General features: G+C 46.7%; 1 protein-coding gene across 3 annotated transcripts; it reads right to left on the reverse strand.

Moving 5' to 3' along the window:
* Nucleotides 1–45: 45 nt before the first annotated feature.
* On the reverse strand, nt 46–27,284 carry RHOBTB2 (Rho related BTB domain containing 2). 3 transcript variants are annotated; one of them, XM_056860564.1, is made up of 10 exons: nt 27,204–27,284; nt 9,819–10,020; nt 9,522–9,625; nt 8,669–8,854; nt 6,385–7,394; nt 5,471–5,589; nt 4,423–4,573; nt 2,781–2,869; nt 1,618–1,723; nt 46–522 (listed from the first exon to the last, which is right to left on the reverse strand). In XM_056860564.1, the coding sequence occupies exons 1-10, from the start codon at nt 27,260–27,262 to the stop codon at nt 290–292; spliced, it is 2,259 nt and encodes a 752-aa protein (XP_056716542.1). In that variant the 5' UTR covers nt 27,263–27,284; the 3' UTR covers nt 46–289. The 3 variants fall into 3 exon arrangements, with proteins under 3 accessions (XP_056716542.1, XP_056716543.1, XP_056716544.1); XM_056860565.1 differs by lacking the exon at nt 27,204–27,284 and adding an exon at nt 21,175–21,250; XM_056860566.1 differs by lacking the exon at nt 27,204–27,284 and adding an exon at nt 17,409–17,465.
* Nucleotides 27,285–27,671: the final 387 nt, after the last annotated feature.

A 27,671-nucleotide genomic window follows, 5' to 3' on the forward strand; every position in this document is an offset into this window, starting at 1 on the left:
ATGCCTGCCATTCCATACGGGCGGTCTCTGGCGGCCGGTCGCAACACTGGCTGAGGCAGGGATCAGGACCTCGCAGAGCTCCGCGTGAGACGTGATGCTCCGGCTCCTGAGCTCCACCTGTGCAGGTTCTTGCCAACCTCTCAGGGACATGATTCATGCGCACTTTCTCCGCTGAGGGTTGTAGCTGAGGAGGGGGGCCATCTTCTCCAAGCCTGTTGAACCAGATACTGGCTCAGGGCAGTCGGCCCCCTTCTTGTAAGAGACTATGGTAGCATGGGCAGGACATCTCTCAAACCACAGCTGATGAAGAGGAGGAGGATGAAGATGAAGCTGTGGCTGCTGACGAGGATGGCGACTGGGAAGGGGAGGAGGCATTCCAGAAGAGCCATCTTCTCTTAGGCTGCCGTTTCTGGTGGAGGTAATCTTCCTTCTCGCGTTCTTTCCTAGCCCTCTGATAGTGGTCCTCCTCCTTCAGGTACCACACAGGGGGCCACCGGTGCTTCTCAAAGTAGTCTTGGTTCTCTGTAGTGGAAAGAAGTAAGGAGGTGAAACACTGGCCTTCAATTTCTATTATAAAATGTAAAATAGATTTGAACAAATGCATCTGATGTATATGTCGTTTGTGGAATAAAGAGATGGTTTGTGTGTACAGAGGGCAAACCTTCCTACGTTACGTGCAATTATCTGCGGCACAGTTGGTTGCCATATGTTTTTGTGTTGAGAGGATGAGACTGGTTTGGCAGTGGGAAAGAAGCAATGAGCGGGGCAATGAAGGTAACAACAAAAGGTGTTAAGGAAATAGGTTCTGTAACAACTGATAGGGCTGGGAAGAGATACAAGAAGGTGCCCTATAGAGAACCAGGACACTGGTCCATCAAGGTTGGTGTTGTTTACTCAAACAGGCAGCTGCTCTCAGGTTCCAGGTAGAGATCTCTCACATTACCTATGACTTGATCCTTAAACTGGAGATGTCAGGGATTGAACTGGGGACCTGCATGCCTAACACATGGCTTGTCACTGAGCCATAGCCCATCCCTGGGAATGGGCTTAATTTTCTAATGCTGTCGCCATATGTTGTTTCCATCTGTTAGGCTCTCATATTTTTTTCTCTCACCACCTTGAATGCAAGCACTATAACAAATTCTCAACTACAAACTAGGATCCACAAGCATTGTTTTAACAGTTTTAGAATTCTAGTTTACCAGTAAGGAACAAACATCTAATTTGTTGAAGCATCGAAATTTGGAAATTGCAAGAAAATGTGCTTAGATTGAAGACTTCCAAATTTAAGTAGACTTCAAGATCAGCTCCACACAGGAGAGAAAGGAGGGAGAGAATGTGAACCTGAGTACACAAGGCTCATTTTTTATCGTAAAAAAATGAAAACAAGTTGTGTTTGTGCATGCGGAACCAAAAGCTCTAACCAGCCTGTTGCCATGAAACACTGCCTGTTGTGCTTTTTCACCACAGGCTGTAGAAGGGTTGTCTACTGGCTCCATAAAAGAGCAGAGCTCCATGTGGCTAAGAGGACCTCTTCTCCTTATTTCTAAAACACATTCATTGTCTTTCTGTCTAAATGACTCCAAAGGCCACATCCGACTCCTAACGTGTGCTGACCTGTTGACATTGCCTTCATCTCCCGAGGGAACTTGCGACAGATGTTGTTGTAGTTGGTGCAGATGTGATGCAGGCACCAATCGGCAAGCTGGTAGGCACCATGGAACTGGAAAAAAAAGATTGAAACAAGATAAGCCTTAATAAACTGCAGTGTAGCCAACATGTGTTAACTTGGAGAACTATATTTCAGAGAACTATCAAGGCTACTGACATTGCAGAGCATGCAACCAGGAAAAGTAAAAAAGAAGTCCTTGTAAGTTACTAAAAATGCTAGAACATAAGCACTGCGCCACCGACTGTCTCTAACCCACCATCCTGCCTCCAACAGGGGCCAAAGAGATGCTTACAAGCAGATGGCAATAGCCATCTACTGTTCTCCTCCACCATCTGGTAACTATGGTACTTTAGGGCCTCTGAAGACAGGATTTTCATTTAGCTGTGCGGCTAACAGCCTATGAGTAACAGACCTATCAACCCTAAATTTGGCTAACCTTTTTTCAAGCTACCACAGACAAGAGGTCTTTGCTGTTTGGTTGAATGACTTTTCATGTTTTGCAATATACCTTGAGTCTCAGTGAGAAAGGTGGGCTATAAATGAAGTTAATAGTAACAATAAATCTGTAAACCAGTTACATGGTGGTAGAATAAGTACTACTTTTTTTGTCTTTCTGTATTCTTCTGCCAATTGATTTAGTTGGGTGATGTGAAGAGGGCCTGTTCTCAACACAATTCTACACCATTCCTCCACCCATCCATCTACCTCTAAAAGCCAGTTCCCATAACTCTTCATATGTTAGCAGGCCAGAGCGGAACCTAGCACGAAGCTAGAGACATCAATGGCAAGGACTATACAGGCTGTAATTGCCGTGATTCTCAGTCACTTGGGTTGGTAGGTCTACCAGGGCACAGTGTGTGTTTAGCTTCTAGCTAGTCAGGAATATTCACCATACTGTGTTTTAGGCACCAGACCAAAACATTTCTTTCTACTAAGTTTTTTTTTAAAATCTTTTTAGCAGTTTCATGGTGTGAAAATAAAGGATCACAGGTTCAATTAGCACAATGGGAGAGAGATGTGATCAAAATGGGAATTTCACAGCAAAACAGCAGGTCTGAGAAATGTGAAATCCCTACTTGAGGGTGAATGAGGGCTGAACAGCTTGTACCTGAGCCAGCTCCAGGAACACAAGGACGTCTCCATCAATATCCACCAACATCTGAGTTGCCTCCATCAGACCAGACACTGTGAATTGCTCTGTAAAATAAACACATATGCAGCCAAGGTCAGCGACTAACAGTGTGAGCTATTTGCTAACAGTAAGGATGGATCAAAACGGATACATTTGATTTAAAAATCGATTTTAAAATGATTGAAATGTTTAACAGAAACATTAGTGTCTTTGTTTAACTACCTTGTTTAAAATGAAGTTAATATAAACATCTTTAAGCAGGCATTCTACTTTTCCATATTAAAAAAATGATTGGGAAGGCATGGAACTTGAGACCAGCAGTATAAATATGATATGGTTCGTACCTAGAGCAATTATGACTATCACAGGCTATACTGACCAAATGCCATGAATGTTCACTTTGTATGTCATGGGGGAAATGTCATTCTGCCCAGCCTTTGCTTCGGAAAGGTTTGAGCACTTGGACCAAGAGCCAAAGAGCTATGTAGGCACTTGAAAGGGTCTTAAGCTAACCCAGTAGAATCTCTTTGCTTCTTCTCTTTCGGCAGCTGATCCTCCTCCTGATGTCCCCTACTCCAAGTCAGTAGCAAACTACTTTTGAAAGCTGCCCCAATCCAAAAGCTATTTGCCGTTCAGCATGAGGGGCTTCCATCTGAGAAAAAAAAACTGACCCTCCCCCATTAAGCTCAAGAAATTATGATTCTTTGGATGCTGGCTTTTGTCTTTAAATGATATTCCTAGTTCCCATGTGAAATGCACAGAGACTTGTGTATAAATTTAATAGTATCATTACTGTCCCCTTTCCTCCAACAACCATAATGCTATAGTAGGAAAGGCAATTTGCCAATAGAATTACATCAAGATAGACCTCTGGCCTATCTAGGGCAGTATGGTCTACTCCGATTAGCAGAAGCTCTCTAGAATCTCTTAGGCAAAGAGAAGCTTTTCTTAATACCTGCTATCCGAAATCCTTTTAACTGAGATGCTCAGGGCCTTCAGCATTCAAAGCAGGTGCTCTTCAACTGAACCACATACGATCCTAGGCTCTACAAATGCTCCATTTAATTGCAGACGGATTTTGAGTGGTTTATTTAAATCACCTTTACTTCAATATATCTGCCAGCTAACAGTGAAATGAACATCCATCCAGCCCCATTGCTGAGTTATATCCACCTGAAGTTCAGGTGTTCACTAGCAATCTAATAAGTGACTTTACTAGCACTGTAGTCGGACATTCTGTGGCCACTGTAGAGGCCCAATAGGACACTAGGGGGCGTTGTAAGTTGAAATGAAACCGCAAAACTACAAGCCACCCAGTATGAGTATAAATGAAGGTTATTTTCTGCATTATACGATTCCAATAAAATAAAAACGTTAACAAAACTGGGGAAAAAAAGCCTTTGCATTCACTGGCTTACTAAGCAATTGGGTGAAACATTGCCTGCACGCACTTTAAAGGGGTAGGAGAAGCATCGAGACCCAGAAGATGCAGCCTGTAAGAAAATCTGGATGTTTTTTTTTCTTGGACCAGAACGTATAGGTTTCCTTGGCAGGCCATGCAGCCATGTGTGACTACAGCTATGACAATAAAATCTTGCCCACGGTGCCCCAAAATTACCTGTGAGAGCAACCAGGTGTGGCAGACACAAGCGGTTGGCCAGAATGATGAGCTTCATGTAATCCAGGTCTGAGGTGGAAGAGAACTGGCCGGTGTACAGGTACTCGAGCACCGCCCGCATGCAGCTCTTGCTTGTGTAAGGTAACACCACCTGTACCAGAAGGAACATGAGCACAAAGAGGGTTCATTTCTCAGCAAAGTCAGAAGCAGAAGGTTGCATGGTTGTGTTCATCCTTACACTCTACTACAGTAAAGGTAAAGGTAGTCCCCTGTGAAAGCATCGGGTCATTACTGACCCATGGCGTGACGTCACATCCCGACGATTACTAGGCAGACTATGTTTACAGGTTGGTTTGCTATTGCCTTCCCCAGTCATCTACACTTTACCCCCAGCAAGTTGGGTACTCATTTTTCTGACCTGGGAATGATGGAAGGCTGAGTCAACCTTGAGCCGGCTACCTGAAACCAACTCCCGTCGGGATCGAACTCAGGTCATGAGCAGCGCTTGGTCTGCAGTACTGCAGCTTACCACTCTGTGCCACGGGGCTCCTTCTACTACAGTAGGATCATCTTATTCTATGCTTATTCTATCCATAACTGCTGTCCTCTTGCATCCTGTCAAGATGGCATCTATTTCAGTAAGGCCTGTGTGGGAGGACTGTGCCCTGTGCACCGGACCTGCTGTCCTTAACAGCACCCCAAATCCATGGCAGACGGCCTGCAAAATGCAAAAGGCCTGCTGCTTTTATGAAGTCTCCCTTCTCTTTCATCTGTTTGCTGCATAGAACAGAAAGGCTCTTTCCGCTTCCAAAAGAGCTGTGGCTTGTGCTAAAATTCTTGTCTTCCTGTCTCCTTTCCCCTTCTCTTGGGACTCAGGCTGGAGAGTCCCATGTGAAAGCAAACAGCAGGCATACGCTATCTGTTTCAGTGCTGCAGTTCTAGTCCTCTGGGAATCTCAGCTCAGCCGTGCAAAGGCTTGCTCATTAGAACCACACTGGCACATCAGGTGTGGTGGGGTTGTGGCTTCCAGGCCCTCGGGCTCTCTCACCTCTCGCGTTGAGCTCTCCACAAACGGGCCCCCGAACATAGCAGCCATCCAGTCGCAGCTGGAAATTAGCAAGGGCTTGTGGGCACTGATAGCACCATCGTCCAGGATAAAGGTGACATCTGCAAGCAAGCAAAGGCACATCAGTGCACTGTGATTCATCATCCTGCTACCCACCACCACCCCTGCAGCTGCCAAACCCCAAAGGAAGCTGCATTCCTGTCCTGTTCACCATGACAATACCAGACCCACCACAGACAGGAATTACTGCAAGACTGACAGCCAGTACTGTATAGTGGTTAGAGTGTTGGGTTGGGTCTTGTAAGAATGGAGTTCAAATCTCCACTGGTTGGGAAGCTCGTAGGGTGGACATAAGCCTGTCCATCTCTCTCAGCTTTACCCATCTTCCAGGGTTGGTGTAAGGATAAAATGGAGGCGGGGAGGACCTTGAATGGCACCCTGAGATTCGAGAGATGACTTGGGGAGGGGCCATGGCTCAGTTTGTAGAGCGTCTGCTTGGCATGCAGAAGGTCCCAGGTTCAATCCCCAGCATCTCCAGTTAAAGGGACTAGGCAAGTAGATGATATGAAAGACCTTTCTCTGCCTGAGACCCTGGAGAGCCGCTGCCCGTCTGAGTAGACAATACTGACTTTGATGGACCAAGGGTCTGATTCAGTATAAGGCAGCTTCATATGTTCATGTGTCCCTTTTTGCAAGATCATTTTCACTCATGGACACTGAAACAGAAAAGTCACCTTGGGGTGACTTTTCTATTACAAATTACTTGTGCACACTGAGTCTAGGGAACAGCTGAAAAGAGAGGTTCCACCAGAAACTGCCTGAACCCCACTCCCCTAGTGAATGTCAGTGGACCAGACTGCCCAGTCCCACATGGCTGACACTGCTTCAGAACGTACCAGAAAAAGTCCCTTTAGCCAGGCACTCCTTAACACGGTTGGTTCTCCTGACGTGAAAGGCTTTGGTGATCTCCTGGTTCATGAACGCCTCGTTGTTTAGGATGTTGGCCACCATCATCCTGAGGTCGAAGACTTCCAGCAACTCAGCAATGTGGGCAATATGCATGAGGTCCCGCTCATTCTCGTCTAGCTCCCCCGTGTACAGGTATTTGAGCACAGCCCTGAACGGTCCCAACTGGATGGAAGGTTCCATCTTTACCACCACCATAAGCCGGGGCTTGTACGTCATGGGGTCGTCCGCCATCTCTTCCTGGATGCTGACGAAGGCACGGCTCCAAGAGGAAAGAATCCTGCCTCGCTTCAACCCACATTCCCCATAGTTCTTGCCCCGTAAGATCCCATCGCTGGTGGAGGCTCTAAGGCACGGTTTTTGCTGGCCAGAGTTAGCATCCTCAGTGCTCTCGCAGATGTCGAAGCTAGCAGCTCTCAGGAGGAATTCCCGCCCGTGATGCCTTTCTTCCTGATGGAGCATTCGCTCCGCCACACCGCCCCCGGTGCCACTTCCAATGGTGCCCTGCTGGTCCTCCTCGCTCAAGTCCATCGAGAACAAGTCGTAGAACTTGGAGGAAGCAGTGGAGAGGTAGATCTTGTGTGCGTAGATTTTGATCCTCTCTTGCAGCACCAGGATGACATCCGCACACAAGGGGTCCTCCAGCAAGTGGGCAGGTCGCTCTTCATTGTTGGAAGGAGGGTCGGGGACGATGATGATGGGTGGAGGCGGCTTGGGGGGCAGAAATGGGGCCTGGAGTAATGGCCTTTGGACATTACGTAGATGGGACTTCCAGAACTGGAGGTGCCGGCGGGAGATGAGGGCGGCTCTTATGGCGTTATCGAAGACGTCCTTGATGCCAAACTGGGCTACTACGCTGGTCTCGTAATAAGGGATCCCCAGCTCTTTGGCCACCTCTCGCCCCTTTTCTGGGGGGAGAATTTCATTGGGCTTGATTGGTCTGAAACAACAGAAGGACGAAAACAGGCTTAACGTTTGCTGAGTGACTGAAGGACTTCACAAGGCCAACATGATGATCAGATCGGAGTGGGTGGATCTAGGGGCTAGGGGCTCATGGTAATTAATTAAAGCAATATAGAAGACAAAGAAGAGTTTGTTTTTATATGCCGACTTTCTCTACCACTTAAGGGAGACTCAAACCGGCTTACAATCACCTTCCCTTCCCCTCCCTGTGAGGTAGGTGGGGCTGAGAGAGCTCTAACTTGCCTAAGGTCACCCAGCTGGCTTTGTGTGTGGGATCAGGGAAACAAATCCAGTTCACCAGATTAGCCTCCACCGCTCATGTGGAGGAGTAGGGAATCAAACCCGGTTCTCCAGATCAGACTCCACCGCTCCTAACCACTACACCATACTGGATGTCAATTGGTTTTGGCACCACTGCACCCCATGTAGCAGGATGCAACAAGTAGGCTATACCTGCCTTCCTTTCTACTCTCCTTTTTTCTGTTTATTGTTAATCTCATTTCCCCCCATCACATGTCCAGATCAGCCCATAAAACCAAGGCCTCTTTTCCTCTTTGCACACACTAGCTTTCTTTTCCAGTCACAGTGTATTCCCCCAATCTCCCTTGTTTTGCCTAGTCAGTGATGGCCAGCCCTTTTGGCAAGTGTCTTCCAAGCCAAGTGCAAAGTAGGAGACCACTGCCATTCTAGTACACACTAAAGTTCCTCTGCAACCCCCACCACTGCCCAATGCCTGGGTGTAATTCTGGCACTAATCTGCTGAACTAAGGAAGAGGCAGCATTGTACAAAACTGCAGAGGTGGGTTTGAGTATAAGCCTGACACTACAGCCCGGTCTACATATGCTGCTGGATGAGATGGCAATGCAGCGATGGACAGCTAAGGTGGAAGATGGGCCTGACTGCAAGGGAAGGGGGGCCACACTTTCTAATATACCCCTAATTTAAGAACTCTCTGCAAGGAGAAAACAACCATAGAAGGAAACTTACTGGTCTAGAAACTTGATCCTTGATTTGCTAATTCCTTTTACTTACAATATTACAAAGTTAATTGTACAATGCAGTTCGTTCTCTCAGAGTTCGCCTACTGCTATACACATAGACCATCCCAAGATCTAGCCAAGCTCACAAGTGTTCACCCCTGCATTCCAAGATTGCCAGAAATTCTCATTTTGTGGCACACGTGCCACAGGTTGGCCGCTCGCAGCCAAGCCCATCCAACCCACTTGCCTCTGCCTTACAGTCTCGCCTACCTGGCTAATGGTCGCCTAGCTCGATTGACCGCTTCCAGGTCAGCGTAGCGAAGGTCCAGCTGGCAGCCCACGAGGATGACTGGAGCTCGGGGGCAGAAGTGCTTGATCTCAGGGTACCACATGGTCTTCACATGGTGCAGGGAGTTGGGGTTAGCAATGGAGAAGCACAACACTACGACATCAGATCTGCCGACAAAGAGGAGGGAGGGAAGCATCAGTGAGACGGCCAGGAGCCAGCAATCCCTTCTCTTTGCAACCGTCAGCACTGGTAGGTGCAAGCATGTACCTTATATGACACCCACTCATGCTGGAGGGGGGGACCATGCATGCATTTATTCTCCCTGTTTCCTCATCTCAGTGCAAAACCCACGCTGTTATAACAAGCTAGCAAATGCCCTTTGTTGTCATGGATTGTGTGAATGGAAGACCAGTAAACTTTAAGCACCTTGGGAAGATGCAATGGGTCTTTGTGTATTCATTGGAATGGCGACTAAATGCTAGCCTTTGCCCTATCTCCATGGTCCAATATAACCCAAAGGGAGCCACTGGAAACTGAATCTGCTCCTATCTGCATAGCCCCCCGCCCCATCAGAATAAGTCTAAACAATTCATCTGCATACCTCCACCTATCTATGTTGGAAACTCCTCCTCTCTCCCATTCATCTCAGTCCTGGTCATTGCTTCACTCTCCTAACATCTCTTTCTGTTTCATCCCACCCCCCACACACTGCATCTGTATAGCATCTCCCCCTATTCCTGTTCATTTCCCTCCCTGTCACAGTGTGCACAGTCACCCCTCTGCCTCCTTTTCACCTTCTCCCTTCATGTGCTGCCCCCAATAAAGTGTCCTCACCTTCCATAAGCAAAGCGCCTGTCCTTGTGATGGTCTCCGAAAGTGTCCCAAAGTCGCAAGGATACACTAACATCATCTACAACATCTCGGGAGCGTTCCAATACCTGGAGGGGAAGGAGAGGTTCAATTGCCAGACTGCCTTTAAGAAGAAAGGATGAGTTCAATTCCCCAGAAGCGTATAAGTGGCTCCTCAAACCGGGGAAGATATTTAGGGTCACCTCAGACAGACCAACTCCAAAAGAGGAAATGTTACCAGCACAGGAAAGCCCCGCCACCACCACTAAAGACAGTGCTCACCTCTTGGCAAACACGATACTGGTCAATGGCCCAGACTGTGGGCACATGGGTGGCAAGAAGCTGGTACTGAGTCAGAGTCGCATTGCAAGCACGGGCACAGATGAGCCTGGTCTTGCCTACTGCGTTGTCCCCAACCACGACGCACTTGATGGTTTCTACGTTTGGCCTTTCATAATCCATGTCAGAATCCATTAATTGGGACCTGCAGCAGTAGAGAGGAAAAGATAGCAGAAAAGGCGTGTTAGTCAATGAACGAATGCTATGGTTTCCTTCCCAAACCAGCCTTCCTGGGGGAGGACACCTTTATCCCCTCCCCATAATGCCTTGTGATTGTCTCTCTACCCTACAACAAAGGCTACCAAGCAGATGCTCTTTGATCAATCCTCTGTTTCACTGTGCCAGAGGCTGTAGCTTGTTTACTCGGCATTCCTTTGCTCCCCACTGATTCGTAAACAGAAAGCATCTCTAGTCCCTACCCAGCTCCAAAACCAACGAATTCACACTCTTGAAGAAACCGGTGCAAAACCAGATTCCACAGGACATGAAGTCCAACCAAATAACCAAAGGCCACAGTCAGACAGCATGTATTCCCAATACAACCTGAGGTAAGGTTAGCTCGGGGCAAAAACTGGGGCTCAGGCTGCTGGAGCTTCCCTTTCTATTGCGCCTCTGCATCCGTAATCTAGTTTGCAGCTGCAAAATTATTCTGGGTTTTGACGCCAAGAAAGTAAAACGAGGCCCATGAACAAACCACCTGGGCCACTCTTGCAATAGGTGGAGAAAGGATGGTGCCCCTTAGAGGTGGCTTGAGTACCTGGTACAGAACAGTCAAATCATGGAATCTCCTCTACTCCCAAATTCACCCCACTGAGGTCTGATTCAGTGAGATTCCCTCATCGTCCAGCGGATCACATGAACACATGAAGCTGCCTTGTACTGAATCAGACCCTTGGTCCATCAAAGTCAGTATTGTCTACTCAGACCGGCAGCAGCTCTCTAGGGTCTCAGGCAGAGGTCATCATCTACCTGCCTAGTCCCTTTAACTGGAAATGCTGGGGTTTGAACTGGGGACCTTCTGCATGCTAAGCAGATGATCTACCACTGAGCCACAGCCCCTCCTTTGGACCCAAACTGAACAGACCTGCCTGGCTTAGAAATATGCTGTACACTATGCCCCAGACTCCTTGTGAACATCTCCCTAGTCCACTCCCAAACAAACAGGGGTGGGGGAGAAACCCATTGCTAGGTCTTCCAAGCAGCGGAGGACTTGGACGGCTGCCCTCCCCCATCCTCATAGACCAAGCTGGACGGAGAGAACAACAAACAAGAGCCCCTGCAAAGGGCTGAAAGCCAAGCCAGCTCCCCGCCTCTTCCCAGCATGCATTCCAAGCAGCATCCCTTTAAAATTTAATAAGCTCATGAAAACAGGCATGAGCTCAGCTCCCAGTCGGACACATGCCCCATTGGTTCGAATCCAGCCTCCTCCCCACCTTGTGTCTCTCATGCTCGCTCATGTGAGTCCCCCCCCATTCCACTTTGGCAAAGGAAGCTTCCAGATCCATCCCTGACCGAACATGGAATTTGTCCCCTCCCTCTCTTCCTGTCATCCTCACATCTCACTCCTCTCCGCAGCCGAGCGCGAGCACACACACATGCGCACACACAGTCAAGATCTCTCATGCATGCACTTCTTTCAGAAACAGGCTTTGGGGCATAACAGAGCAAGGGGGGGGGAGCCAGCTCCCCCTGCCTGCCTGCCCGGTAATTTGAACAACTGGCATTTGGGATATCTTTACTCACAGCCTTTCTCTTGGGTTCAAAACAGGCCAAACAGTTAGAGCTCAAGGTCTGGGGCTCCCTGCTGGAACTCTGACTCGTTTTCTATGGTGGGAAAGTTTACAACCCGACGCTCTAAGGGAGAATCACACCACGCTTGGGCAATTCAACAGGTTGTTCTAAGCAGGGGCGCCACTCTGGGGAAGCTTGGGTATTTGGGACTCCAGCTGCTTCACTTTGTTTTGTCAGATTAAAATATCTGCGCAGATGCTAGCAACCCAGTAGCTAGCATGTGTGGGTGTGTGGCCATTAGAGAGATGAGACCCTGCCAGATGTACCCCAGGGAAAGTGCACTCAGAAGGAATTATGGCACTGCAGTGTAGATCAGGGGATTAAAAACACTAACAAGAGAAGGTATTGGGTGGGGGCATGCTTCCCTCCATAACTGCAGCTAGCCCACAGCTGGGGAGCTTCTCACAGGCCTAAGTAATAGGTCAACTCGGGTCTTGCAATACTAGGCTGGTGCACTGGTACAACAGAGCAGCAGAACAAGACCAGGCAGGCCACACTAACCTATGTAAGGAGATGTGAATGGCGCTTTTCAGCAACCTCAGAGTACTACAAGGATTCTCCATGCTGCACGCTGGCTTTCCCACACAGAAAGATCTTAGAATCATAGAATTGTAGAGTTGGAAGGGACCACCAGGGTCATCTAGTCCAACCCCTGCACAATGAGAGAAGCGAAATACCAGCAGGGACCAGGCGGCCCCAATTACCACTGCACTAGTGGGATTTCGAAGGCACTGGGCACACTTAGCCCAGCACACAAGGACGACGCAGCGCAGCTCAGTTCTTCAAGCTCATGTAATCGGAGTGGTTCCATTAGTTTTAACAGGGTGCTGCCAATTCACCTTTGCCGAAGATTAGACCCTGAATACAGAAGCCTTTAAGTGTTTTCATTAAGAGCCCAACAACTAAAAGCACTTGAAAAATCTTAGTCTTAATGACATAGCAGCATCGACTCTAGAACACAGCGCATTGCGCCCATGGTGGTAAAATTGGAGGGTTTTCCTACACAATCATGGGCCTTAAACTCATCCTGATATTAACAGGGGTATGTCTGACCCCAAACCATTGATGTGGGAGGGCAGCAGGTTTAGCCATGCACCTGGAGGAACAACCATGCTGCTGTTTCACCTCTCATATATATAAAACTGCTAAACTGTACGATCTGGCACCAGGTAGGGGAAGCCACAGCCTCCAAGCACTTGAGCAAGCAGGGACCCCGGTCTAAGCCCCATCTCAAAGGGAAAGCACAGCCACAAAAGTCTGTTGAATTAAGTGTCAGCTTCACTTTTGCTACTTGCCTAAAATGACAATGGGGGTCAAGAGAGCCAGCGTGGTGTAGTGGTTAAGAGCAGTGGTTTGGAGCGGTAGACTCTGATTTGGAGAACTGGGTTTGATTCCTCACTCCTCCACATGAGCGGCAGAGGCTGATCTGGTGAACCGGGTTGGTTTCACCGCTCCTACACATGAAGCCAGCTGGGTGACCTTGGGCTAGTCTCAGCTCTCTTAGAGCTCTCTCAGCCCCACCTACCTCACAAGGTGTCTGTTATGGGGGGGGGGGAAGGGAAGGTGATTGTGAGCCGGTTTGTGTCTCCCTTAACTGGTAGAGAAAGTCGGTGTATAAAAACCAACTCTTCTTCTTTATACTTGCTGTGCAGTGTTTCATTTTTTGCACACAGTTAATTTTGATAGAAGTGGGGAGAGTGACAATATAGCTATTTCCCCCTTTTCCCCTGGTGGGGCTTGGCAATCTGAGAAATCATATTGGCCAATGTTCCTGTTGTTATGTTCTGCCATCTTGGATTTCATGTGGGGGACCCCAATCTGGAGAGTGGGACAGAACCTTTGCCTCAAACTGTTGGCCCATCACACTGGCCAGAAGTCCCAGTTGGAAGCCCACCTGACTTCTCCTGCTCTCAAAGCTCCTGGATCTTCTTGATCTTCACCCATAGTGTCAGTAACAGTAGAAGAGCTTTTCCTGCACAAGCTGTATCATCACTTGTCAATGAGCAGTAGTCAATAGCATCCCCTGCCAGTAACAGAACTGCATTCCGCACAGCAATCTAAATCGCAACAATGGGGTATCTGAGGGAAGCAACATATTTTTCTCAGGAACAAAATATTGCCACCCAACTGCTGGGAAAACAGGATGTTGCCCTAACCATCCTAGAGGTAAGATATGTAGACTGTTGCAAATCAGCGGGGGAAATTGGCTTGCACTATAAAGTGATCATCTTACTATTAGTAGTAGTAACAGTGCTAGTATTATTTAGACTGACATCCCACTTGCTCAACATGTACTCCAGGTACTTCCAGAATTTCAGAAAGCAACTACAAAATCATAAATGTCCATGCTTTTACATATTTTTAAGAAGCCTGACTGATAAGTAAACGAGCAAAGGGATAAAATAATTTGATTACAATATTGAAAGTACAAGTACAATCAATATATCCCAACAACAGATTTCCCAAAGATGAAAGGAGTACAACAGCAACTGTGTTACCCAGAAAGAGATCTAAGAGCTAAAAGGCACATTACATCAGCCATGTTAACAAGTTATAGTAAATGCACATCCATGTAGTAGTGTACGCTTGATCTGTCTTTATACGTGTCTTGAGTAATTGTCACGTTACGCTCATACAGCTGAACATGTAATTTAAACAATGTCCTTATCTAAGTACTGGTCCCCTATTTCATTTGCACAAAAAAACAAGAACACACACACACACTGGCTCCTTCTTACAAACCGATATACAGTGTGTTAACTGTAACATGTGAACAGGGCCAGCAGGAAACGTGAACCAAAACTCCTGCCATGTACCGTAGTTTAGTCTTTAAAAACTACCAAGGAATATGGAAGAGAGCAACACTAGGAAAGAGTACGCTTTCCCTGCAGTCAAAACCACCAACCCAGCTGCTTTTAACTCCGATTGGAGAAAAAGACAGTCAAAGAGACAGAACTCATCTTTCCCCCCTGCCAAGGCTAAAAGCAACCCGGTAAGATCGGGAAGAGAGCAGATTTGATCGTGGACACTGAACGGAAGGATGCAGTTAGAAAAACTTCATTCACCACCACAGCATCGATCCATATCCCTGCCCCAATCAAATGACACAGCTTCTTTTAAAATATAAAGTAAACATCAGGGGTGATCCTACGGAGGTGGATTCCCAACATAACATGCATGCAGACCTCACATATCAGGGGTCAACTGACCCTACAGAAATAGTACGTGTGATGAAAGCACGGGCACAATATGCACGCATTGTGAGTCTTCCCCTTTGCAAGTTTCTCTTGTGCCTTCAGAAAGAGGGCAGTTAGAAACGAGGGGCATTGTGTTGTTTAAGGAAGATGGCTGATGCTGACATTAGACTTGGCCCGAGGAACTGACTCTCCACTTGCCATCTCCACAGACCTCCCAGAATCCAGGCATCATTGCCAAAAGGAGAGGAGCAGAAGAAAGACAACATTACGCAGTTACATTATAAAGTTGTTCCTGAGACCCATAAACAGCACGTGTCCTGCCAAAACCAACAGCACATTTTAGAACAGGGCCAGGGTTTGCACGGTTTCTAGTCAGGGGGGTGACCAGCAGCTGCATAAATCAGTGACAAAAAGGCAGAACGGATGTTGGTCTCCGTCAGAATCTGTGTGCAGACTTGGGCTTGTACCATCTCAGCACCAGCATCTCTGCTAACTGCCGAGCCAAGCCCATTTCACCCAAGCAAGCATCTGTAACCGAATTAGTTCTCCCTCTAGGAAAATGACTGCATGGCGCAAGAGTTAAAAGAACTCGTTCCCAACGGGAGCTGGTTTCGGCCTCAGAGGAAATGAGTGCACAAGACACGTGGGACGGAACAAAATGCAAAAGGAAAGCGAGAGCCTGTGCCATGTGAAACTCCACCACCACCAGCTGTGGAGGCGGTCAGCCAACTCGCAGTCCATGTGACATTTCACAAAGGACAATCAAGTCCCTGCACAGACAAATCCGTTTCTGGTTTGCTCCACCTCTCCCTAACATCAGTGATTCTCTCCTTGCAACTGCAGTAGGGGATGCACGCACACAAAACCCTCTCCCAGGGAAAGATAACTGGGGCGTATTCCTTCTGTTTCCAGCTGCGTTTCTATTTCTGTAGCTCTTTCGTCTGAGTGCACCAAATTCATCATTCCCCACCAGCGCCTTGCTCTTGAAGTCAGCACACACACACACACACACACACCGCTCCTAGCCTTATCTTATCTCACTGCACTAAGTCCTCTGGCTACTTCTACCCCCTCCTCAGCTCTTGCTTCCAGCCGACCGATGCCCTGATTTGCTCCACATCCTCCTTAGTCCCCTGCTTGGTTTCCCTCCCTCAAATCTGCCTTGCTCTCAGAGAGAGACAGAGAGAGAGAGAGAGAGTAGAAATTTGTTCACTGCAAGCTGCCCCAGTCTCTGGTTGCCAAGGAAACTAGAGAATCTCCTGGGGAGCCTAGCCCGTTTCCTAGCAACTACCAGGCCAAATGTACCCCCCTCCTGCATCTCATATTTTGCGGGCGCGCGCACACACACACACACACAGTCAGCCCAAAAGGAAAAGAATGCAACAAAAATAATAAAACAATTGAACAAGAACAGTGCAGGACTACTGTGTATTTCAGGAGCATAAGGATGGTCTGAATATCTCAATAGAGAAGCCAAAGCCCCATGGTCAAAGAAGCCGCAGCTGCAGGCCAATGCCCACTATGCAAAATAACAAATCATGCAAATTGAAGTCATCCCTAAATATGAGCAATGCTTTTTTTAAATCGCAAGTCAAGCTGAACCAAGTACGAATAGGTGTCTCTAACAGACAACTAAGCGTCCCGCCCTTATTCAGCACATCAAACCCCAGACTGCACATCTAGTTCTTTGAACTGAACCTAAATTACAACCCCACATGCATCGCACCGCCTCGTGCCACGAAAGCCACTATGCCAAGGCTGCACACCGGACCCATTTACCGCGCTCTCCCCTCCCTGCCCACTTTGCAAACCCCACCCCAATCCCGCCAGGGTTTTCTGCAACCACTCCGGTTGTTTGTTTTGGGGACAGTGCAGCAACCAACCATACAGGCAACAAGGGAAATAGGCATTATTAAATAAAGGCTGTTCTACGTGCGTGCGAGTATGAGGGGAGAGAGCTAGCGATCAAGGGCGGCATCGGAAGCTTGCTAATCTCCAGCACATCCGGATGCTAGAGAAAGGCAGAAAGCTGTCGAGAGCAGTGCAAACTATACACAGGTGTGTATGCGCACACTGCATACACGCACAGGCCATTTATGCATGGGAGGTTTTGCCTTGGAGTTGCTGCTCCCTAGATGCACATTTTCCCCACCTGAATTCTCAAAACTGCATGGGGGGGGGGGGGTATTCTTGAGTTTTGAGCATTCGGATGGTGGGGAAAAAACATCGCTCGGACCCAGGTTTCTTTTCCAAGATACTATGGCCATTTATGCACGGGAGGTTTTGCCTTGGATTTGCTGCTCGGTAGATGCGCGTCTTCCCCACCCGAATGCTCAAAACTCAAAAATAAGCCTCCGTGCAGAGTTTTGAGAATTCAGATGGGGGGAAACGCGCATCTAGAAAGCGGCAAGCCCAAAGCAAAAACTCCCGTGTATAAATGGCCAAATCTTAATTTTTTTTTGCAAGGCGGCCGCTCGCCTGCACGTCTACGAGGTCAGGAGGGGCCCGGCTGGACAGACTCCCCGGCAAGGCAGCGGTTACTTACACCAACACGTATGAAGAGGCAGTTCCCAGCGGGACGGGCCGAGCTCTTGGCTTGAGGCATGATGATCCGTGGCGGGAGGAGCGCCCAAACCCTCTCGCTCAGATGCTCTGACATAACAGCCCGTGGCGGCACCGGAGCGGGTGCATCCCTTCGCGCTGCTGCAGCCATGGCCTCTTCCTCACCAGCATCTTCCTCGGCCCGGGGGGAACCCAGGAAGGCTCACACTGCACCCCCCCTATACACACGCCCCCCTCTCTCCTCCCGGCCCTGGAGTCGCGCTGCAACTGAGCGGGCTGGACGGGCTGCAACCGAGCCAGCTGCAGCCCCAGGAGGAGACTCGCCCACCGCCCGCTTTCATTCACAAAAAAACAACAAAGCCAAAGAACCAACCTCCGACGCGCAAGCCCCGCCTCCAATCCCCCCTCCCGGAGGCCGCCGATTGGTTGAGGCGGAGCAAGGCCCGGGGGAGCGCGCGCCTGGCTGGACCAGCAGCCCGAGCCAAGGAAGGGGGGCTGCGGGAGGGAGGCCGGGGCCGCCCCCCTGTATCGAAGATGGGGACGGGTTCTTTCAGTCGTCCTTAAATAGTCCATGCAACAAAGCTGTCCTTCCATCTGGGCCTGGTGTTTTATCTGTCTTCTGTTCAGTTATTGCATCTTCTCATTTCTATGGTTGGCATTGGAGCACCCGTAATTCTGTGCTGTTCAGTGGATAGTCTGCTGACCTGTACACTGCTCAAGTATTTGTCCATTTTCTCGATCCGAAATAAAATCCTTTTGATATCATCGGGTGTGAAATAGTTCGAATGCTTTCATCGTATCTGTTGTAGTGTAAAGCCGTCCTTTTGTAGTCTGTATTTTATTGATTATCTTCTTCTGCATGGAATCTCTTAATTGACTAGCTAGAAATTTACCCGTCGGGAGGGCCGGTGCTACCATTAGGCGAACTAGGTGGTCACCTAGGGCGCAGACCTCAGAGGGGCACAGTTTTAAACAGATTATTTTTTTGGGGGGGGGGGAAGCAACTGACAATTAATTTATTTATATTATATATAAATTAATTATATATATATTTATATATATTATATATATATTTATATAATTATATATACATTATATATAAATTTAATTATATATATATAATTTTAAGGTCAGTACCACAACAGTGCTGTGGAATATCATTAATGATAACGTCTTATAAAAAAGTGTTGTGCTTTTATTTGTTTTTCTACAAGACATCTGTTTTTGAATATTGGTTAGCAATTGGCGGGGGGGGGGGGGCACAAGTAGTTAGCCTTGCCAAGGGTGCAGAAATGACTGGCACCCGCCCTGCTCTTCGGCTACTGCTAGCTTTCTCTCTGCTCTTGCCTTCCGGCAAAAGAGAGAGAGAGAGAGAGAGAGAGAGACGTTGCTCCCTTCGTCAGTTACAGGAAGTGTCTGAAGAAGTGGATTATTTTCCAGGAAAGCTGATGAACAATAAAGCCGCAATGCTATGTACTTACTAGGAAGTAAATCCCATTGAACTCACTGGGATTTACATCTGAGTATACACGGGTAGGATTGCACTGCAAATCTACAATGCTAAGAACACTTTAAGCCTTATTGAAATAAAACAGGAGCTGCTTTGGAATAAAAATGCACAGAATTGCCATGTCACACGGCTAGCACCCTGGGATCTTTCATTCCTGTCCTCTCATTCCTCTCGATTTCCCCCCTCTTTCTTCCATCCTGTTCCTGTGCAATTATGACCTAAATGGGCATCCTTACACCAATTTAACCCCCCCCCCCCATCTATCCAGCACACTTGACCTTTTCATTCAAAACATTTCCCACGGTCCTTTTCCTCTCATCATTCATTTCTCATCCCTCTCCCCCATTTATGCTGAGGGGAAAAAAACATGCTCCCCAAACATAGATCAAGCTTAAAACATTAGATCATGCTTTTGTAGACCTGTGGGGTATTTTTTTTTTTTTTTTAGTGAGGTAGGAGATTCTTGCAGGCCAATAATAGGATAGACAGCTCTGCTGGTAAATCAAGATATGGTGAAAACTAGAGATGACGCGATGGCAACAAGGTATGGGGAGGGACAGCTTAGATTAGAACTCAAGTTCAGATCAGGGATGTCCTTTTCTGCTTCCCATGTCCATTTTTCTGGTCCCTTGCAGCTCTTTGAACACTTCGATCTCACCCATCTCTTTAACGCTTGCAGGCACGAACCATCTACGTTCCCCTCTTGCACCCCTGCATCCATTCATCCCTCCCACATTCTTAACCTTTCCATCTTCTTGTGTTCTATCTCTGGTATTAAGTCCTTGCAGAAGGGAGAAGACCTTCTTGGCTTATATTTCTTTGCCTGTTAGCCAAAAAAATTGGCCTTCAGAGTCACACTCATCCCTTGCTTCAACTGGTGCTTCAAGTTTACCTTGTACCTGTTCACTCTTGAGATCTGCAGACTATTTGATCGGTTAGTGGTCCCACTCTAAGGTGTTCCACAGGATGCTCCAGCAACCTGTATAAGTCATTGGTTTTAGTGAAAAACAAACAGTGCCCAGCTAAGGAGACTATCTCTAGTGGTACTGAAATGCCACAGCATAACCTCTGCTAAGACAGATGTCAATTCTCAAGAATTTGCATGTGTTGATCAGTGTTGGTAGAGCTTACACAGTAGCCATTCAATTCTGACACATCTGGTCACAGGATTGACATATGAAACATAACTGAACACTTCTTGTCCCTTCTTGCTGCCCCTCTGGGCACTGACAAAACAAGGCAGCTACATTTCTGCTTGCTGGGTAAGACAGAGGTACATAAATACACATAAGAAGCTGCCTTGGTCTATCAAGGCCAATATTGTATTGTCTGACTTGCAGCGGCTCTTCAGGGCCTTAGGAAAAGGTCTTTCACATCACGTACTTCCTGGTCCTTTTAACCAGATGCCAGGGGTCGAACCTGGGCCCTTCTAGATGCTACTGAGCCACAGGATATAGCACTCCCCCCCATCTGCAACACACACATAAAATTCAAAAACAACACCTAGGGCTCCTTCTACCAAACCCAACATACAAATGCCTCTCTGATTTGTGAAGTACATGTCAAGGACTGACTCAGACAGCTTTGGTTTGCTTCCCCCCACCCTTCTCCATCCCAAAATAGTCTGAAAGCTAAAGATAACTACTATCACAGCTTTACATCTAGCAGCATCACACACACACACTGGGTTGCATCAGATGGGCAGCCCTCCTGGGGAGGGTCAGCTGCATCGTTTCCATTCTGCTTTTCTGCCTTTGCCCCCCACCCCACCTCGTTTGAGGACAGACAGTAAAATCTCAAGACATCGCTGGGGGCCTGACCAATGGGGAGCGGATGAGCAGCAGCCCCACTCTCCCCGGCAGCCAAGACCGGCATCTGCGACCCAGCATATCTAGATTATGTGATACCTCCTTGTCCTCGCTCAAGGCTTGCTTCCCTTTCCCCGCCTCCCCTCTCCCACCATGCCTAACCAAAATAAACATTCTTGCTCTTTCCCCCACCGAGGCTCAACCTAGCCACTGCTCCTGCGAACGGCTCCAAGGGCCGGCACTGATGCAATGCAGCGTCAGCTTGCATCAGCGGTCCGGCATCTACCTCACCCCGCACCTTTTAAACAGTCCAGTCACACTAGCATCTCTCCGCTTCCTGAAGGCCTCCACCTCCCAATTCCCAACCTCCCTTCTCCCCCCTCCCTCTCCATCCCCATCCGGCTCCATTCCGCCGCAGCCTTCCTTCTCACCTAACTCGCAAGATGGGGATCTCTCTCTCCATAGCAGAAGAAACCTTGGTTTACTTGACTGGGGGGATCCTTTGGGGGTTATTATATTTTTTTTTTGCCTAAATGCCAGCTCCCCGGCAAGCCCACGGGGACCTTTGAGCGGAGGCCACCGGCTTCATGCACAAAGCTGTTTATTTCCCTGCATTGGGCTGGAATGAAATCCGCAGGCAGCTGAGAAGCAGCTTTTAGCTTCCTTCTTCGAGTGGGTCACGGGGGAAGGAACGCACAAAGGCTTGGCTTGCCAGCCGCATGATTTGGCTTATTTTGTTCTGTCGTAGCAGGTGCTTAATTGTGGCATAAAAGAGTTCCTGGCAGCTTTAACCGTCAGTCTCATTCCTGAATGACCCCCTGCCTTACGCAAGACAAAAGCACAATTGTGGCTTAGGTCAAAACAATTCGAGCTCCATGTTTAACCTTCAGAACAGCTGGCTCTTTCCTGTGCCAGCTTTTGCTTTGGCCAGCAGGAGATGCTACAGAGGCCGGTGCATACATTCGAGGGCAAGGGAGATTGTTGTTTTGCCAGGGTGGTGCTGGAGAAGACAGAGCTATTCCATTCAACTCCACAAAGCATGGTGCCGTATGCATATCTGGGGGAGTCCACTTATCAGCGCTAGGCAAAAAAGTGCCATTGGCAAGTAAACAGCCCACATACTACAGCACAGAATTCTGCAACCAGGCTACATGAAAAGTAAAGGCTTAGAGAACAGACTGAAGATGCTATCTCTGATACTAAGCAATATGGTTCCTATCTGACCGGGAGGAAAATGTCCTGACTCGCTCTTGTATTTTTATACCCTAAGCTGCCTTTTACTTGGTCAGGGCAGTGGTTTGTCAAGGTCAGTGTTGTCTACTCAGGCTGGCAGTGGTTCTCTAGGGTCTCAGGCAGAAGTCTTTCACATCACCTGATCCTTTTTCAACTGGAGGTTCTGGAAACTGACCTTGGGATGTTCTGCATCCTAATAGCCATGGTGACTAAAGGGACCTCCATATGCAGTAAACCTCTGTATACCAATGCTACCAGTGAAGATAACATGGGGAAGAGAGAACAATGTAAATCACCTTGGAGGAAGGGAAGGACAAAATTATACAAGACAGGAAGGAAAATGGTTCACAATCTTTTGTTACTTCTACTGGCCTTAACCCTGCAGAGGAACCAAAATTGAATTTTTTCTGAAGCCCCAAAACCAAAAATGTTCCCTGATGGTCCAAGCTCTGTCTTTCACCAGACGTCTGGCAATTAATAATTAAATTTTTGTGGTTTCAAGTCTTACATTTTGAAGAAATGGCTAAATTTGGGTCTTTAGCAAGCTTCCCGGCAGCTATTTAGTCTTGGCACTGCTTCACATATTACAATGTAAATGGATATATATTAAGAGCCTTCGTACCTGCTAATACAATAACATTCAAAGTACGTACACGTCTATTTTTAATCTCCTGCAGGACACTAAAAGCTTTTAAAGGGTATACAGCATGGGCTGTAATGTATACCCATTAAAAATGTACCACATGAAGAAACCTTAGAAAATATTATGAAGTCCTTGTGTATGTTACCATGGAGACAGATCTGTTAAAAATATCCAGATGGATGGAGAGGTAAGCAGACGTATATAGCAATGAGATAAGAGACAGACTAGACAAGGATGGGGGATGACAGGTTTTCCAGTTAAATCAGCCCTTCCACCCTTTTCCTTGCGGCTCTCCCAAATTAACTGGTCCTCTTATGCTTTTGGATCTACCATATGGGGCCTATTTGAGGTGAGGTTGTCTGGACCTTGGCTGAAAAAAGTTTCCCCTCCAAAATAAGTGCAGAAGATCAGGGTCTCTGGAAACTTTAGGGCAGCAAACCTGTGAACACTTTTTTGGGGAGCCCTGTTCAGCTCAGTGGGGCTTACTTCTCAGTATACATGCATTAAGACTAGCTGGGGCTGTTATTCAAAGCACATTTTCCTGGAAGGAAGTTCCATTGAACTGAATAAACATGCTTATGTTCAAGTTGTGAAATTTTTACAGTCTTATGTAATCAGGGGGATGAGCTAGCAAGTCACGCTGGCAGAACAAAGAAAGGAGAGGCAGGAGAGGGGAGGGAGCATTTTCACGGTCACACACCAAGAACAGACAGAGGAAATGGCAAAGACTTTTTTCAAAGTTCAGTTGGTACAGCAAATTATTTCATCTGACTGTAATTGTTTGTATTAGTTAAGAAAGCAATATGTGTTTAAGCAACTTCAGAGTTGTCACATGAGTCAAGTAGCAATACTGGGACTTGGAACTGTGAATGGGCCAAAATTCAGTAGCAAAAGAATAGATGGTGGTTCAGCTGGGCCTGCTATGGAAGCAGAGTGAGTGCCTCCAAGAAGATATGGTGTTTTGGTACTACTGCATTCAGACACCACAAACAAACTTTGGTTTGTTCATGTTGAGGACAAGCCAGGAAGTCCTTGAGTTTATGCATAACTGAAAAACTAAATATCTTCTCCACCCAACCTTGTGTACCCAGCTTGTAACAGAACAAACCATCATTTGTTGTTCTGACCAATTTAGGCATTGCAACAAATTACAGTTAGCTCTGAACTGGGAAGTCTTCGATTTTCCAATTGAATGAAACGGAAAAGTATTAGAAAGGGAGCACACAAACCAAAGGACTTTCTGGCTCGAGATTTGTTAATGATGTCTGCACGTCTGTTTGATGTCATATTCTACTGGTAATATTCACAATGGTACTGGGAGCTGGAATGATTAAAAAAGACATCCAAATATCCAAATCTTGGGCCCTATGTACACCACAAATTTGTATTCATTTTCTATTACCTTGATTGCCATGGTTTCCCCCAAATGATCCAGGAAATTGTATGTTGATTTGTGGATTCAGAAGTCCTTGTTTGAGTTCCTTAGCTACCACTCCCCTCCCGCAAATTACAATTCCCGGGTCTTCTTGGGAAACAAATTATTGTTACAATGCACAATTCTCCATAGCAACACTTTTAATTTGAGCCAGGGTCCTGCACCATAGCCTGTTCACACCAGGAACATGTGAGATAATAGAGAGCTTCTGAGCATGTGCGGAGTGTATCCCCTTTACTACTGAAAAATCATCCCACCAGCCTATGTATATATTTTAGGGTTGCCAACCTCCTGCTATTACAATTAATCTCCAGCCGACAAAAATCAGTTCACCTGAAGAAAATGGCTGCTTTGGCAATTGGACTCTACGGCATTGAAGTCCCTCCCCTCCCCAAAACCCACCCTACTCAGGCTCTGCCCCAAAAATCTTCAGGTATTTTCCAACTCAGAGCTGGCAACCCTAATATATTTGCAAACCACGCATGGCTGCACTTTCAAAAGAAGCATGAAAGAGGAATCAATAAATAAAAGCCTGTTTTTCCTATCACTCCATCGTGAGGATTGAGCTGTTTTCCTGACCAGAAATCCCATCACCCACATGTTGATGAAAGCCCTGGTAGAGAAAAGAAAGGTACATATCCATATTGTGCTTGTCTTTCTTTTACAAGGGGCTTCAAACAGTTGAGGGGGGCATTTTCGAATAGAAAATAGAAAAATGATGGGGGATTGCAAGAGTTAAACCTTATTTCCACACATCCACACAGCCTGATTCTGACTTGACACCTCTTCACCACATACACACCTGGCTGCCCTTGAGGGCCAAACTACAGGTTGGTTGAAGTAATGGAATTCCAGCATCAGATATACTTTGGCCCTTATAAGCAGACTTTTGAGTCCAGAGGATTCTCCTTTCACATCATCTTCCCTTGATGCTGAACCATAAAATGCAGCCAGCAGCACACTGGTGGGGGCAAGACCATTAACCCTTCCCTCTTCTCTTGCCCCTTAGCTCAGAAATACCCTTCTTTCCACATTTGTACCCTGTACCTCCAGTCGCTTTTACTGATACAGAAAACAGATTCTGACACAGGCTTACTCACTAGAATATGCTTCCCATCCTACAGTTTCCATGCAGCTGTGAACAAGCTGACATGTGGCTAAACTGAAAGAGAAGCCACACATAATTCCAAAGCTATAAGTTAAAAAAATCATCCGCAACCTGGATTCAACAAAAAGCACCAGCTTAAATCCCTGCCCCAGAGCCTTCTGTTTTATCACAGCTGTAATTAAAATACAGTTTATTCTCTGTTCTCCTGTCTCCCTGATATAAGCCTCTTGAACTTATCTGTAAAAAAAAAACTCCCATCTGCCCCACTTCATAATCACCCTTGTTCCAAGCAGATAACTTCCAAGTCCACATGCAAGGCCAAGGTCTTGTGTCTGAGGATTGTATCAACCATGGGGTCAAAACTAAGGAGGAATGCCAAAGAAGGACATATTTCCCACAACCCCGGGCAGGAGCCTGGGGAGGGGAAGAATTTGAGAGAAAAGCTTTTTGCTGAAGATTTCCATAATTTCTTCTGTGTACATACACAAAGTTGTCATCTAGTATTTACCTCTGTTGCATACCACTCAGACTCATCCTTATAATTCTGTATTGTATTTGTTATGAGTTCACTTTATCATGACTACTCAGATGCCCAGATTCCTTTAGGTATCCTGTTTAAACCTTTCTGCCTTATTCATTGATTTCCCCAGAATCACACAGCTTCTGCCTGGCCTCTATGTCAAATCCTTCCTTGCTCAGAATATTTGAGCCAGTTCTATCTGCAGTCTGTTTCAGTGCTCTGAGACTGCAATAAATTGCAAGGGTTTTACTACTTTTCTGAACTTCAGCACAACATTCTACATTATTCAGAATCCCCCTGTGCCCCTATTTAATGCCAGCTCTTCTTACCTTAGTTTCCTAAACCTTGTTCCCACTGCTGCAGTCTATTACCCAGAAACTCTTGGATAATGCTGTATACCTGACTAAATGAACAGTTATCAGTGAACACCTAAAAGTTTAACCAACCTCTTACAATCACTGCTGGCTGTTGTGGTTTAGTGGCTGGCGGGGAGCCTTACAAAAGCCCATTTTAGTTTAGCTGCCTCTTGGCAAAGTGGTGTGAGCTATCAGATACTTGTCAATATGTAACAGACTAATTTGCGTCAGCTTGTTAAAGGAAGGTTAAAAATCATCCACTTCGAGTTAAAGTTCAATATCTATCCATGACAGGCAAGAAATGGTCTTGGCAGGACTGAGAGAAATGTATAACATGCGATCAGAAGCAGTTTAGTCCCCTCTACCTTTGTCTATTGGCTGCCATCCACACAATGATTTGACCCACCCACATTCCTTCTTCCCAGCTGTGACATTAGCTGGTTTAACACAGCTGTTTCACAGTATATTCATAGCTCAAAAATACCTTCTAGGCACAGAGTCTAATAGCGCAATTCTAAAGAGAGCTATACCCTCCTAAGTCCATGATATCAATGGGTATAACTCTGTAAAGCGCTGATTTCTCTAACTAGAACAGCAATGTCTATAAAAAGATGGTAAATGTGGTACCTTGCAGTGTGTGTGTGTGTGGGGGGCGGGCATCAAGGGGATGACAAAACTTGCAAAGCAGGCCAGAGCTTCTGAAGGGTAAGATCTGCCATTGCGCCAAAGCCAACGGACGTTTCTTTTATCAATACAGTGAAGTTAAATGTAGCAGAGTGGTAGATCTCCGCTGTCAGCATGGGCATAGGAAAGCACCCTGTGACAAACAGTGCAATCCTAACCATTTAAATCAATGGGCTTACTGGAGTAACTCTGTTTAGGATTGCACTGTATATCACCTTCTGGGAGTGCTCATGTTGGGGGTTTCAACTTTCGCAGGATGGTACCTGCCCCCAAGTGGTTCCATCTTCTGATGTGATTTGTAGTTCATTGGTCATTATGGTTCACATTAAACTAGGGTTTGTGCTTGGCCCCCAGATCATGATTTGAAGCCAGTTTGCAATCCTAGTTTGTAGCCCACCCCCAGTATCATGCAGCACCAAGTTGTGGTTTGGTATTATTCCTGAATCAACAACAACTTAAACTGCCAGATCAAAATACTCACAAGGCAGCATCCATTTTGGTCTTCTTCAGTTTGAGGTGGGTTTTGCCTTTGAATGCCATTTCTTTCTGTTCTCTACACAGTCTGAAAGTGAAGGAGAATGAGATCAGCCATTCTATTTTGAAACTACCTTTGTGGTAAACCTCTCCTTCATTCTCCACCGTATGCAGAATATGCTACTTCCTGACCTAGGAAATTACGTGGTTTCTAGCCAGGGCTCTTATATCAGCTTCTGGTTTGACTAAAGGGATGGAAGATTTAGAAAAATGCTAAATTTAGCTTATCTCTATGTCCTGCCTTGCATATCCTCTGGGATTTGGGAGTAAACAGGTACACTTTAAATGAACAAGAAGTTAATAGCAAGCCCGTAATGCTCCTGTCCACCCTCCCAAGATATTTTGGCATTCAGATTAAAAATAACATTTCTATACTATCCTCAAATAACATTTGTATGATAATCTGGTTTTATCA

The sequence above is a fragment of the Euleptes europaea genome, chromosome 14 (assembly GCF_029931775.1).
Source record: "Euleptes europaea isolate rEulEur1 chromosome 14, rEulEur1.hap1, whole genome shotgun sequence".
NCBI lineage: Eukaryota > Metazoa > Chordata > Lepidosauria > Squamata > Sphaerodactylidae > Euleptes > Euleptes europaea.

Coding starts and splice junctions, on each gene's coding strand:
- RHOBTB2 (XM_056860564.1), bottom strand. CDS start 27,262: ATGGCATTCAAAGGCAAAACCCACCTCAAACTGAAGAAGACCAAAATG. Junction 8,855..9,521: donor AGGCGCTTTGCTTATGGAAG/GTGAGGACACTT, acceptor CTTTGTCGGCAG/ATCTGATGTCGTAGTGTTGT. Junction 2,870..4,422: donor ACACCTGGTTGCTCTCACAG/GTAATTTTGGGG, acceptor TTTATTTTACAG/AGCAATTCACAGTGTCTGGT.